The 13,203-nt window shown below is 40.4% G+C and overlaps 1 protein-coding gene across 3 annotated transcripts in view; it reads left to right on the plus strand.

Annotated features, from left to right (window-relative positions):
- The window catches only part of ikzf2 (IKAROS family zinc finger 2), a 31,328-nt gene extending 18,580 nt beyond the window's left edge, over positions 1-12,748 (plus strand). For all 3 annotated transcript variants that reach the window (XM_024006890.2, XM_024006906.2, XM_024006899.2), the window contains exons 6-8: positions 6,706-6,843; positions 7,157-7,288; positions 8,387-12,748. In XM_024006890.2, the coding sequence (XP_023862658.1) occupies positions 6,706-6,843; positions 7,157-7,288; positions 8,387-9,207 (1,091 nt within the window). In that variant the 3' untranslated portion in view covers positions 9,208-12,748. The remainder of the gene's footprint in view (positions 1-6,705; positions 6,844-7,156; positions 7,289-8,386) is intronic.
- Positions 12,749-13,203: the final 455 nt, after the last annotated feature.

Consider the following 13,203-nt stretch of genomic DNA (forward strand, 5'->3'; position numbering starts at 1 on the left):
TTTCTGGGTAATTTTCTCAGAGCTTTGCATACGTGGATTTTACAATAAAAACACATTATAAAAATAAAAAAAATCAGGCTCTATCAAGTTCAAGAGAAGAGACAGCCATTTTCAAGTCTTGCCATAAGTTTTCAAGACGATTTAAGGCAAAACTGTAACTCGGCCACTCAGGAACATTCAATGTCGTCTTCGTAAGGAACTGCAGTGTATATTTGGCCTTGTGTTTTATGTTATTGTCCTGCTGAAAGGTGAATTTGTCTCCCAGTGTCTTTTCGAAAGCAGACTGAAGCAGATTTTCCTATCTGATTTTTCCTGTGCTTAGCTCTATTCAGTTTTCTTTTTATTTAAAAAAAACTCCCTAGTTTTAGTATACCCATAACAGTATACCCATAACATGATGCAYTCACCACCATGCTTGACAGTATAAAGAGTGGTACTCAGTGATGTGATSTCTTGGATTTGCCCCAAACATAACACTTAGTAAAGTTCATTTCTTTGCCACATTTTTTGCAGTTTAACCTTAGTGCCATATTGCAAACAGGGTGCATGTTTTGATTATATTTTAATTCTGTACAGGCTTTCTTCTTTCCACTCTGTCATTTAGGTTAGTATTGTTGAGTAACTACAATGTTGTTGATCCTTKCTSAGTTTTCTCTTTTCACAGCCATTAAACTCTGAAACTGTTTTATATTCACCATTGGCCTCATGGTGAAATCCCTGAGCGGTTTCCTTCCTCTCCGGCAACTGAGTTAGGAAGTACGCCTGTATCGTTGTAGTGACAAGGTGTGTTGATATACAATCCAAAGTGTAATTAATAACTTTACCATGCTCAAAGGGATAATCAATGTCTACTTTTCACTACAAAGATACAGGCATACTTCCTAACTCAGGGATTTCACCATGAGGCCATTGGTGACTTTYGCTGTCCCCATAGGATAACCCTTTTCGTTCCATGTAGAACCCTCTGTGTAAAGGGTTCTACATGGAACCYAAAAGGGTTATACCTGGAACCAAAAGGGTTCTARCTGGAACCAAAAAGGGTTCTTCAAAGGGTTCTGTAACCCTTTTAGGGTCTAGATTGTGCCTTTTTTTCTAGGAGTGTAGTTACTCCACAATACTAACCTAATTTGCAGAGTGAAAAGAAGGAAGCRTGTACAGAATAAAAAATATTCCAAAACATGCATCCTGTTTGACACAAGGCACAAAAGTAATACTACAAACAAATGTGGCAAAGAAATTSGATTTTTGTCCTGAATACAAAGTGTTGTGTTTGGGGTAAATTCAATACAACACATTACTGAGTAACACTCTCCATATTTTCAAGCATAGTGATGGCTGCATCATGTTATGGGTATGCTTGTAATCGTTAAAGACTGGGGAGTTTTTCAGGATGAAAAAGAAACMGAATGGAGATTAGCACAGGCAAAATCCTAGAGGAAAACCTGGTTAAGTCTGCTTTCCACCAAACACTAGGAGATGAATTCACCTTTCAGCAGGACAATAACCTAAAACATAATGCCAAATCTACACTGGAGTTGCTTACCAAACAGACAGTGAATGTTCCTGAGTGGCTGAGTTACAGTTTTGTCTTAAATCTACTTGAAAATCTCTGGCAAGAACTGAAAATTGTTATCTAGCAATGATCAACAACCAATTTGACAGAGCTTGAAGAATTATGAAAATAATAATGTGTAAATGTTACACAATCCAGGTATGGAAAGKTCAGAGACTTACCCAGAAAGACTCAATAGCTGCCAAAGGTGCTTTTACTAAGTATTTTACTTAGGGGTTTAAACTAAATTCCACTTTGACATTATGGGGTATTGTGTGTAGGCCAGTGAAACAAAATCTAAATTGAATCCATTTTAAATTCAGGCTGTAACTCAACAAAATGTGGAAAAAGTCAAGGGGTGTAAATATGTTCTGAAGGCACTGTACATGGCTCGAATGCAATGCAATTTTGTCTGCTATTTCTGGAGAAGTGCAAATATGATCTGTAAGATGGTTCCATGGTGTTTGTAAAATGTTCATTTGGTAGCATTATAATGGTGAGTGGACATTCCCCCTTTCTCGTCATATTGGATCTTTGTCCAGCGCCTTTGAAAKGTTTGGATGTGCGTAAAACCATCCATAGTTTAAGTTGGCTTGTCTGTGTTCAACATATTTAGCATGTTTAACATATTTAGCAGATATGGGTCGGGCTATTTAACGAACTAGGCTATAATGGACTAACAATCAAAATTGGAGTTGAGTACAATGCAATACATGAAAACCGTAAATAGACAACTTGAAGCAACCACATATTTAACCATGGAGCATATTCTGATTGGCCAGTGAGGTGTCAACCCTCGACATACCCGCAACATTTTTATTAATCAAAACCCAGCTCTTTCACGCCATCGCCAGCTACTGCGCACATAATTCTGGTTGTGAAAATAGAACAAATATTTCTGACACACCCCCAAACCTATAGCGCTACCAGATTTACCATTGCGTTAAGTTTGTTAAAATAGAGCCCTTTGTATCTCTCTCTCCTTTTCTGTCAATGCTCTCAAACACTCTTTACATGTCTCGTTTTTTTCTCTTTTGACCTTTTTCAAATTTTCACTTCCTGTTTTGTTAGGCTAAATTAATGATTTACCCTCCTCCAGTCAGTGTAGACGGCACATTTAGGTGTACTGTAGTTCCCTATGCAGTGCTATAGTATGTAGTAGTGCTGTATGAATTCCCTCTGCCTGCCTATACTACACTACCTGAGGGTTGAATGGAATGTTACACTACCTGAGGGTTGAATGGAATGTTACACTACCTGAGGGTTGAATGGAATGTTACACTCCTGAGGTTGATTATGTATACACTAACCTGAGGTTTGATGGCAATGTTACACGCTGAGAGTTGAAGGAATGTTACCACTACCTGCAGGGATAGATTGAAGAATGTTACACTACCTGAGGGTGTTGATTGAAATGTTACACTACCTGAGGGTTGATGAAAGTTACATTACCTGAGGTTGAGATGAGATGTACACTACTGAGGGTTGAATGGAATGTTACACTACCTGAGGGTTGAATGGAATGTTACACTACCTGGGTGATTGAAATGTACATCCTGAGGGTTGAATGGAATGTTACACTGCTGAGAGTTGAATGAATTTACACTACCTGAGGTTGAATGAATGTTACACTACCTGAGGGTTGAATGAATGTTACACTACCTGAGAGTTGAATGGAAATGTTACACTGCTGAGGTTGAATGAATTTACAACCTGAGGTGAATAATGTTACACTACCTGAGGGTTGAATGGAATGTTACACTACCTGAGGTTGAATGAATGTTACACTACCTGAGGGTTGATGGGAATGTTACACTACCTGAGGGTTGAATGGAATGTTACATACCTGAGGTTGAAGGAATGTTACACTACCTGAGGGTTGAATGGAATGTTCACTACCTGAGGTGAATGAATGTTACACTACCTGAGGGTTGAAAGATGTTACACTACCTGAGAGTTGAATGGAATGTTACACTACCTGAGGTTGAATGGAATGTTACACTACCTGAGGGTTGAATGGATGTTTACACTACCTGAGGGTTGAATGGAATGTACACTACCTGAGGGTTGAAAGGATGTACACTACCTGAGGGTTGAATGGATTGTTACACTACCTGAGGGTTGAATGGTGTTACACTACCTGAGGGTTGATGGAATGTTACACTACCTGAGGGTTGAATGGAATTTACACTACCTGGGGTTGAATGGATGTTACACTACCTGAGGGTTGAAAGGAATGTTACACTACCTGAGGTTGAATGGAATGTTACACTACCTGAGTTGAATGGAATTACACTACCTGAGGGTTGAAGGAATGTTACACTACCTGAGGGTTGAATGGAATGTTACACTACCTGAGGTTGAATGGAATGTTACACTACCTGAGGTTGAATGGAATGTTACACTACCTGAGGTTGAATGGAATGTTACACTACTGAAGTTGAATGGAATGTTACACTACCTGAGGGTTGAATGGAATGTTACACTACCTGAGGGTTGAATGGAATGTTACACTTCCTGAGGGTTGAAAGGAATGTTACACTACCTGAGGGTTGAATGAATGTTACACTACCTGAGGTTGAATGGAATGTTACACTACCTGAGGGTTGAAAGGAATGTACACTACCTGAGGTTGAAAGGAATGTTACACTACCTGAGGTTGAATGGAATGTTACACTACCTGAGGGTTGAAAGGAATGTTACACTACCTGAGGGTTGAAGGAATGTTACACTACCTGGGGTTGAAGGAATGTTACACTACCTGAGGGTTGAAAGGAATGTTACACTACCTGAGGGTTGAAAGGAATGTTACACTACCTGAGGGTTGAAAGGAATGTTACACTCCTGAGGTTGAAAGGAATGTTACACTACCTGAGGTTGAAAGGAATGTTACACACCTGAGGGTTGAAAGGAATGTTACACTACCTGAAGGGTTGAAGGAATGTTACACTACCTGAGGGTTGAATGAACTGTTACACTTACCTGAGGGTTGAAGGAATGTTCACTACCTGGGCGTTGAACAGGAATGTACCACTACCTGAGGGTTGAAAGGAATGTTACACTACCTGAGGGTTGAAAGGAATGTTACACTACCTGAGGGTTGAAAGGAATGTTACACTACCTGAGGGTTGAAAGGAATGTTAGGAACTCTTCTGTGGCGTAGGGAGTTGGTTGGAATGGCGTTCCCTAGATGAAAGGCCTCTTCTCCTTTCACCTCTCTCTCTCTGCCTCTCTCCCTCCATCTCCCTGCCCCTGGCACACTGCCAGGAAACAGGTGGAGTGACGAGAGAGGGAGGTTAGGTGTGGGGAGAGAGACAGAGAAACAGAGAGAGAGACAGCGACAGGTGAATGCTTTGATGTATTGTGCAATCCGAGGGGCAAGACAAGAGTATACTTTCCCCTGTCAAGACACAGAGTGGCACTACATGGACTGTGTTGTATCTGAACCCCTCCCAAACACATTGTTAAATATGAATATCAAGTTATTCTTTTAATTGCTGTTCAAATATGTGCAAATGGTTAATCCTGAAGGTGTWTTAGATGCTACATTAAGAGTGATGGGCTCACTCATTTTTGACATTACATGAGACAACAATACGTTTCTGAGAGAGGTTCCTGTTTATCACCCAACTGGATGCAGCCAACTGTATCTGAAGGCAGAGAGAGTTGAGGCTATTTGCATGTTCAAGAATAGCTGCTGAAAGTGGGATTTTTGTGATACATTCAACATCTGCAAATGGCTGGAGGTTTTGTAAATGAGTAATAGCATAAAATGTGTGTGTGTGTGTGTGTGTGTGGCCTATTCCAATATGAAAGTGTCACTGCCCATCCGGCTGGCTACAGTTAGCAGGTGCTGTGGCCAATATCATTGGAGCAGACAGACAGTTCAGGGTGTTTTTCAATTACAAGGACATTGTATTAGGCTACATATGGAGAGACTCAAGTAAAATAAAGCAAGTGTTCTGTAATGATGATGATTATGACCTGTTAATTACATGATAATGCCATTGCTAGTTTAAAGCTTACTCATGAACCACAGTTTCAAATGCACTAAACCAATTGGCATTCACAGGCCACAAAATTACATTAAGACAAGTAACCTATACTGTCATTTGAGATCAGCTTGAAAAAATGTAAGCCAGACGTTCACACACTCACCAATATTTCCAATCAATTCCCATAGACTTAATYAAATGTTACATAAGCCTATCTGTGTCTTACTTTCAAAGTACTTGTCAGACTGAAACATGTTATTCCCACAGTAACAGGTCAGGTAGTTTCTAGTAACTGGTGTCACCTCTGGTACTAGAACATTTTCTCATGTGAACGACGCCTATTCTGGGCCAGTGTCTGGGCCACTGCTTGGTGTCGTCTGSACCACAGTTCCCCCTTGACGACTCATCCCGAAGACTTTCAGAGCCTTGTTTCTACTACAGAAGACTTTGAGTAGTACTTTTCAGTAGTTTCAGCCTTTAGTTGCCAAATCACGGTGAATGTATTAATTCATTCATGAGTAATTCATTCATGAGTGAATGATTGAAGTACAGTTAATAAATGAATGGCGGAAGATTGGAAGGAAGACAGGACGGAAGGAAGGATCAATGTATGGATCTTCTCTAGGGGAAAGCTAGAGGAGGTTTTGCACAGTCTCACCAGCATAGACTCCATCAGAATGGAACTGGCAGCATGAATCACTCCCCACCTCCAGCTGCTGAGGAGAAACACAGACGTTGTTTAGGTCTGACGTTAGAGTTATTTTCCTTCTTCTACGGGATCTGTGTCTGTGTACAGCAGGCCAATTGAGTTGTGCACCATAGTAGTAGTGATGGGCTCCCGGAAGAGTTGTAGGCTTTACCAGTTATTCCAGGGCGTATGAAAGGCAAATGTGTGTATTCAAGTATTTTGGTATATCTCGCCTGCCCACACCTTCTCTGTCTGGTTGGCAATGATGGTGTGTGGGATCCCACTAATGGAACATTACCACTCCATGAGCTCATAGCCCTGCTCTAGTTTCGGTGTTCTCCACGGGTTCTATGTGTTTACTAAAACCTCCTAGAGAGTTCACATAGAATTGCGTTACTGGTCTGTTATGTGAGTTGATGAATGAATGAAATTAATAGTTTTTTCCCTTTGATGTCATTTCTCTAATTTAGTGGGTAAACCACACAAGTGTGACTACTGTGGGCGGAGCTACAAACAGAGGACATCATTGGAGGAGCATAAAGAGCGCTGCCATAACTACCTTGAGAGTGCTGGCATGGATCCCACCTCCGTCACTGGGCCTTATCCAGGTGAGTGTGAATGTCCTGCTCTGGTACAGAGACCTGCTATATGGTATCTCTGTTGATGGTATGGACTTGCTTTCTCTTTGGCACCTTTTTTACACCTTGCACTTTAACCTTTAATCATTTATAATTTAGGTATGAAGTTAAATTAAATACTTATATTTTCTCTTCCTCCTTCCTTTTTATGGTTTGTGTGAGTATCCTGTGAACTCTACTTATGTTACTTTTACACACCAGCCACCTACAGTACTACAGTACTACCTACAAGCCTTGGTGCAGACCTCTCACACACTCTCATGCTCTGACCCCTGACACCCAGGTGAGGTRCCTAAAGAGCAGAGGCCCCTGGCGGAGGCCGCTGCCATGGCAACATTAAACCGGCCACCTGTCATTGAGAAACTGCAGAGTAACGTAGGGAAGAGGAAGAGTACCACTCCACAGAAGTTTGTGGGTAAGCATCATTATATCACTTCCTGTCTGGGAGCACCATAATGTGTTCACCATAAGGATCAATAACTCACAATTATTAATTGTAGCTTAGATAATTATTGTATATAAAAGGACAATAACTCATTTGTAATTTTCATAATTATGGTATTAACGGTATCAGTAGGGTATTTATTTAAWCCCATTTTGGGATTGAATTTGACCTGTTCTGTTGGATTAAATTCAGTTTACAGTATTAACTCTTTATTTGTTATGTTCAGTTCAACATACAGTCACTGCAACAGAATGAGTGTATACATGCAAAAAAGGAATTGAATTGCGTGCCTGGGCAGAGGTACATTGAAACATGATGCTGTTGTTTTGCATCTAACAGATGACCTTGACTTAATGGTAGAAATGAAGACACTATTCACATACTGCACACTTTAGTTTTATTAAAGTATATTCCACATTTCAGATCTGGTTGTTCCACTCTGAATATGTCTCAATCTTTTTKATTTTTKATTTTAACATTTTGATCATTTTTTAATACATACATTTGAAAAATATATTTGTTTTGTATTAAGAAACAATTGTTACGGTGTTGCAAACATTTTGTTGGCATATAACRGCCAATTTTTGCATATTAGCGCGGAAGACAATTATTTGGTTTTTATTATTTACTGCTCTATTAGATAGAGGAAAAGATCAAGCGAGACACAGAGAGCGGATGAGAGAGACGAGGACATGTTTTCACTCTGTGGTTTGTTACACCTGTATCTCTGCAATAGCTCTTATCGAGAGAAGAGCAAAACAGCTCACCGCATCCCTGTTCTGGAAGGGTTAAACAGTGCATTCAGATGGATGGGGCTTTCCACTATTAAACAACACAAGAGAAAATACAATAAGATGAAAACAAGAGAACTTTGATAGTGTTTAGCTTATTAAAAATGGAAAGGTTAGACACGCACACAAAATTAAGGCACTCTTTCATATTCTATAGAGTWACAATTGTATGTATTCTGTACTATCCAATGGTGTCATTCGACCGGACAGTTTCTCTTACGGTGAGCTTATGCATATGTGAGTTTCATTGTGGTAATATGCAAGCTGTGCTCTGCAGGTGAGAAGATGATGCGTTATAGTTACCCGGAGCTGAGCTATGAGATGGGTCTGAAGTATGAGAAGGAGGCAGAGCTGATGCAGGCTCACATGATGGACCAGGCTATCAACAACGCCATCTCTTACCTGGGCTCTGACTCCCTGAGACCCCTGGTCCACCATCCCCACCCCCATGGTCCCCACGGTCCACAGCCGTCTCTTTCTATGGCTGAGGTGGTACCCATGGTCAACCCCCTCTTCCACCACGTCTACCCTCTGGGGTCAGGGCTGCGTATGGACCGACCGGGTAGCCGCGACGCTCCACCTCATCCTTCACCTCTGCCCCCTCCTCCCCCTGACTTCCATCCCTCCTCCAACGGGCCCATCGCCCTCACCAGACCTAAGCAGCACCACCCACAGGGTACCAGAGAGGAAAAAGAGTCTCCTAGCAACAGTGGGCTGGACTCGGCCGACTCTGCCCGGAGCAGCCCACAGGATAGGCTGGGTTACCACTGGAACAACCCCCACCACCGTCCCAGATCCAGCCCAGCATATGGCGGCAGAGAGGAGGGGCGAGGTGGGGCTGAGGTGGCCCAGGGAAGGGCGGCAGAGAGGCCTATAAGTCGGGAAGGGGTGCGTGTGTTTGGGCGAGAGGGGCGGAAGATGAGGGTGTTCCAGTGTGAACACTGCCGCATTCTCTTCCTGGACCACGTCATGTACACCATCCACATGGGTTGTCATGGTTACAGGGACCCGCTGGAGTGTAACATCTGTGGCCACCGCAGTAAGGACCGCTATGAGTTCTCATCTCACATCGTCCGCGGGGAACACACCTTCAACTAGAGGGATGGACTGGACAGAAGCCACCACTGGTCCCCGCCCCATCCCATCCCACCTCAGGACAGTGATGTTGAACTAACTGTGTGTGGTCAATGCAACCAACCAGTAGAGAGAGAACTAACCAACATTTGCTGCAGCATAATGATACTAGCTATATATCATTCCAAACAAATATATGAAGGTCTGGGCCAAATACACATTTTAATTGTACAAGGTGTTTTGAAGAATTTGAGGTTGAGATATGTATCACAAGTGAGGGATTTTTTTTGGAGTGAAGAAGATCACAAAGAAATAGTACACCTAGAAAGTTTTGTCATGGTGTGTCTCTGTGAGTAGTTCTATTATAGTTTATCACTGTTCCTTTCTTGCTGAATAATGTACTGTTGGACTTGTTCGTTGCCACATAGACTGCCATGTAAGGTCTCAACTTATCAAGGGGCTTTCCCTGACCCCACCAACTGAACCATACTTTAGAATATAATATTCTTTCTTGCATGATTTCTTGCAACAGACTGTATATCTTCTCTGTCTTTCTAACTGCTAACTGCACAGGCGTGTTGTCACACTAGCCACATTAAAGAATTACATTTTCTGCAGAGGGAAAGAGAGTAGTGAGAGAGAAAGAGAGAGAGCGAGAAAGAAAGGGAGAAAGACAAAGACAAAGAGAGAGACAAAAAAAAGAGAAATATGGAAGAAAGTGAGGGAGAGGGAGAAAGAGACGGAGAGAGAGAGACAGAGAGAGAAAGAGAGCGAGACAGAGAGAGAGAGCGAGACAGAAAGAGAAAGAGAGCGAGACAGAGAGTGTGTGTGAGAGAGAGAGAGCGAGACAGAGAGTGTGTGCGAGAGAGAGAGCGAGACAGAGAGTGTGTGAGAGAGAGCGAGACAGAGAGTGTGTGCGAGAGAGAGAGAGAAACAGAGACGGAGACGGAGAAACTTACTCATGATTTACCTTTTCAGACATTGTCAACAGATTTGTTATAGTTTTGTTCATTACCCTAGCTAAATATCTGCTTTCTGTGGAACAGTTCCTGTAACCTTCTCAGTTTCACAGCACTTCACAGAGGAAAGGAAAAGCAGTGCACTGCAACCCGCCTCCTCCCTAAACCTGTTCTTTCACTAGCAGACTGATGCCTTGACGAATGGGGAGGACGGGAAGGGATTCCCTGTTTTGAAGCCAGTCCCTGTTTTGATGGTTCAATAGTAACTTCAAATCTCCAGCTCGCAAGTTGCRTTGAACCCACACATGTGTCTTACAATAGACAGGCTGCTTTCTGCAAGCGCAATGTCAGTGCATGCGCTCTACTCCTGGGTTGGGATCAATGGCATTTCAATTCAGTAAATTTAAAAAAAATCGATGAGGAAAATTTGAATTTGGATTTGCAGTTTATTTCTTACATTGATAGAATTGGAATGGCATTGATACCAACCCTGCTGTACATTGCATGTGAATGTGTTGTGGAAAGGATTGTGCCCAGTACAATTAAGCTGATGCACTGGTACTGTTTAGTAGATAGATAGCAGTGTGGTTTAGGGTTTTTAGAAGTAAAGACTTTTTAGAAGTAGAATGCCAGTGAAGGSTGATGGTATGTATGTGGATCAAATCAAATCATCTATGTGCACTTGGACAAATGCTTAAGACAATGTACATGTTGCTCTTTTGATAACAAATATTTTGCTGGCAAAATATGTAATGTCGCTGTTGTTCTGTTTATTATGCAGCATTTACCATATTTTGATTTGCCACAGTCTTTTGTCCTGATGGTCTTTGGCCATAGGAATGGCCCTATGTGTATATGGCCAGGCTCAGTTCACTGTTCAGTTCAAACTTCTTCACTCCTTCTGTATGTTATGTGGTACGGTATGTAACCTCCCCAATCAAGTGGCAGCTTATTTCTCTTTATATTTCAAAACACATACTGTACTTTTATTGCAACAGCTTATTGTTACTGTAAAGTATTGGCAATGGTATTTGTTTACATCTTTTAGCTATTGTAGTAGCTATTACATGCATTCTGCATTCCCTCAATGCATTATTCTTTTTAAATGAAAGCCCCTATTTTGTATTTACTCACACCTTTATCTTTGATAATTCATATTTCTATAGATGTTCTAATGCACCGGTATAGTTGTCTTCAATCTACTGTATGTCCGCCTATTGTTTTTCTAACCACGTCCAGAATCATTACTATTCTTTATGAAGCAAGCATGGATGCTAACAAATAGTTTTAGAARATTTGAAAAACATATGTCAGCCCACCTGTAGCAAAGTGCACACGATTGCTTTACTATCTGTTATGAAATAATTGCCGTAGATTGTAGATKATCTTACTGTATTCTGATTTGTCCCATGTGTACATCAATTGAGGGAGACAAAGTGAGCACCAAGATTAGGCTATTTAATAATTTTCTACATAACAAAAAGTCAGACTACCGCACAGGGAAGAAAAATAATGGATTATTGTCTGTGAAAGTGAGATCGATATTGTATAGTTACATTTCTTTTTCAGATTTTTTTACTACAGATGTAGGATCTTAAATTGTTCACCCTGTTGCAAGAGAACTTTCCTGCAATGCATTTGAGGTTTAAAAAGGCTTCTGAAGTTAGTAATTWKCACTTAGAAATTTCAGACTTGTTTTTCCCTTACGAAAAATGTGTCAACCCCTACAAAAATATCCATTTAATTATGCTCCACKTAATAATTCACATTTCCTGTTGCTGCAGAATTATTTTCCTGCTTTAGCAAACTGGCTCAAATTAAGATCCTACATCTATARGTGTGTATGTAAAGGCCTTAGCTCATAAAGTGCTTTCCCACTGTGCACAGGCGTCAATTCAAGTCTATTCCACGTTGGTTCATTGAAATGACGTGGAAACAACGTTGATTCATCCAGTGTGTGCCCAGTGGGTTGTTGTTGGAGCTGTATGGTCCGTCTTACCTCTGTACGTACTGTACAACCTTGTTAAAGAGTGATACATATAATGTTGAAGCATTGTGTGTAAATATATCTGGAGGCTACAACCTATATATGAATTTATATGAGCCTATATGAACACAAAGAAGAAGTGATCTTATTGACAGACTCCACACTCTTAGAAGAAGAGCATACTTGAAGCAAAATTAGACACTCTCGATTGTGGTGTATTTTATATGTACTAAAAACTGCACTGGATTTCAATTTTTCTTGGTAAATGTATAATTTGAATTGTTGTGTAAAAATTATYTTTTTTATTATTATTATATAACAAGTGCTAACGAACAATACTGGTAAAAGAGAGGGTTGCTGTGTACTTTTGTATACATAATATGAATGGTGAATATTCTGGCACTATATTAAAATGGGTTAGTAATGTGCACAGATACGCACTGATGTTGAAATTATTATCATGTGGGGGTCTCAGGTATTTGTATTCTATGTACTTCTATACACTGTTGTATTTCTTCCAGTACATCTTGGAATACATCATTTCTTTATCAACAAAATCTCAAAATCATAATTTGGGGTGTTGCTTAAAAAAATTAAAAATATAATTGTATCACAATCATTTAACTTGCACGTTTACATTGCCGATAGAAACACCAGCCAGTCTGCTAGTAAACAAGCATGTTTACAGCTTTACAGCATGTTTACAGCTTTACAGCATGTTTACAGCTTTACAGCATGTTTACAGCTTCAAATGATGTTCATTGAAAGAAGAAATAATTCTCTTAAGGACTCTTGCTCCTTTAATTCTATATATGACACAATATTGCTTATTAATTGCTTTAATTAATAGGTCAATCTCTGAATTTGGTGGATTATGTGATATTACAATGTTACAAAATTAAAATACCTCAAGAGAATATTGAGGTATTACCAAAACCAATGCTGCTAATATCCTTGACATGAGAAGAAGATACAGGGCTGGAAATAGTTAAATATATGTTTATAAGGCATAGTCTTCCCACTTTTAAAGTATTGATTTTACTGATATTGATGTCAAGATGTTTACAATATGTA

The sequence above is a fragment of the Salvelinus sp. IW2-2015 genome, linkage group LG2 (assembly GCF_002910315.2).
Source record: "Salvelinus sp. IW2-2015 linkage group LG2, ASM291031v2, whole genome shotgun sequence".
NCBI classification, from domain to species: Eukaryota; Metazoa; Chordata; class Actinopteri; order Salmoniformes; family Salmonidae; genus Salvelinus; species Salvelinus sp. IW2-2015.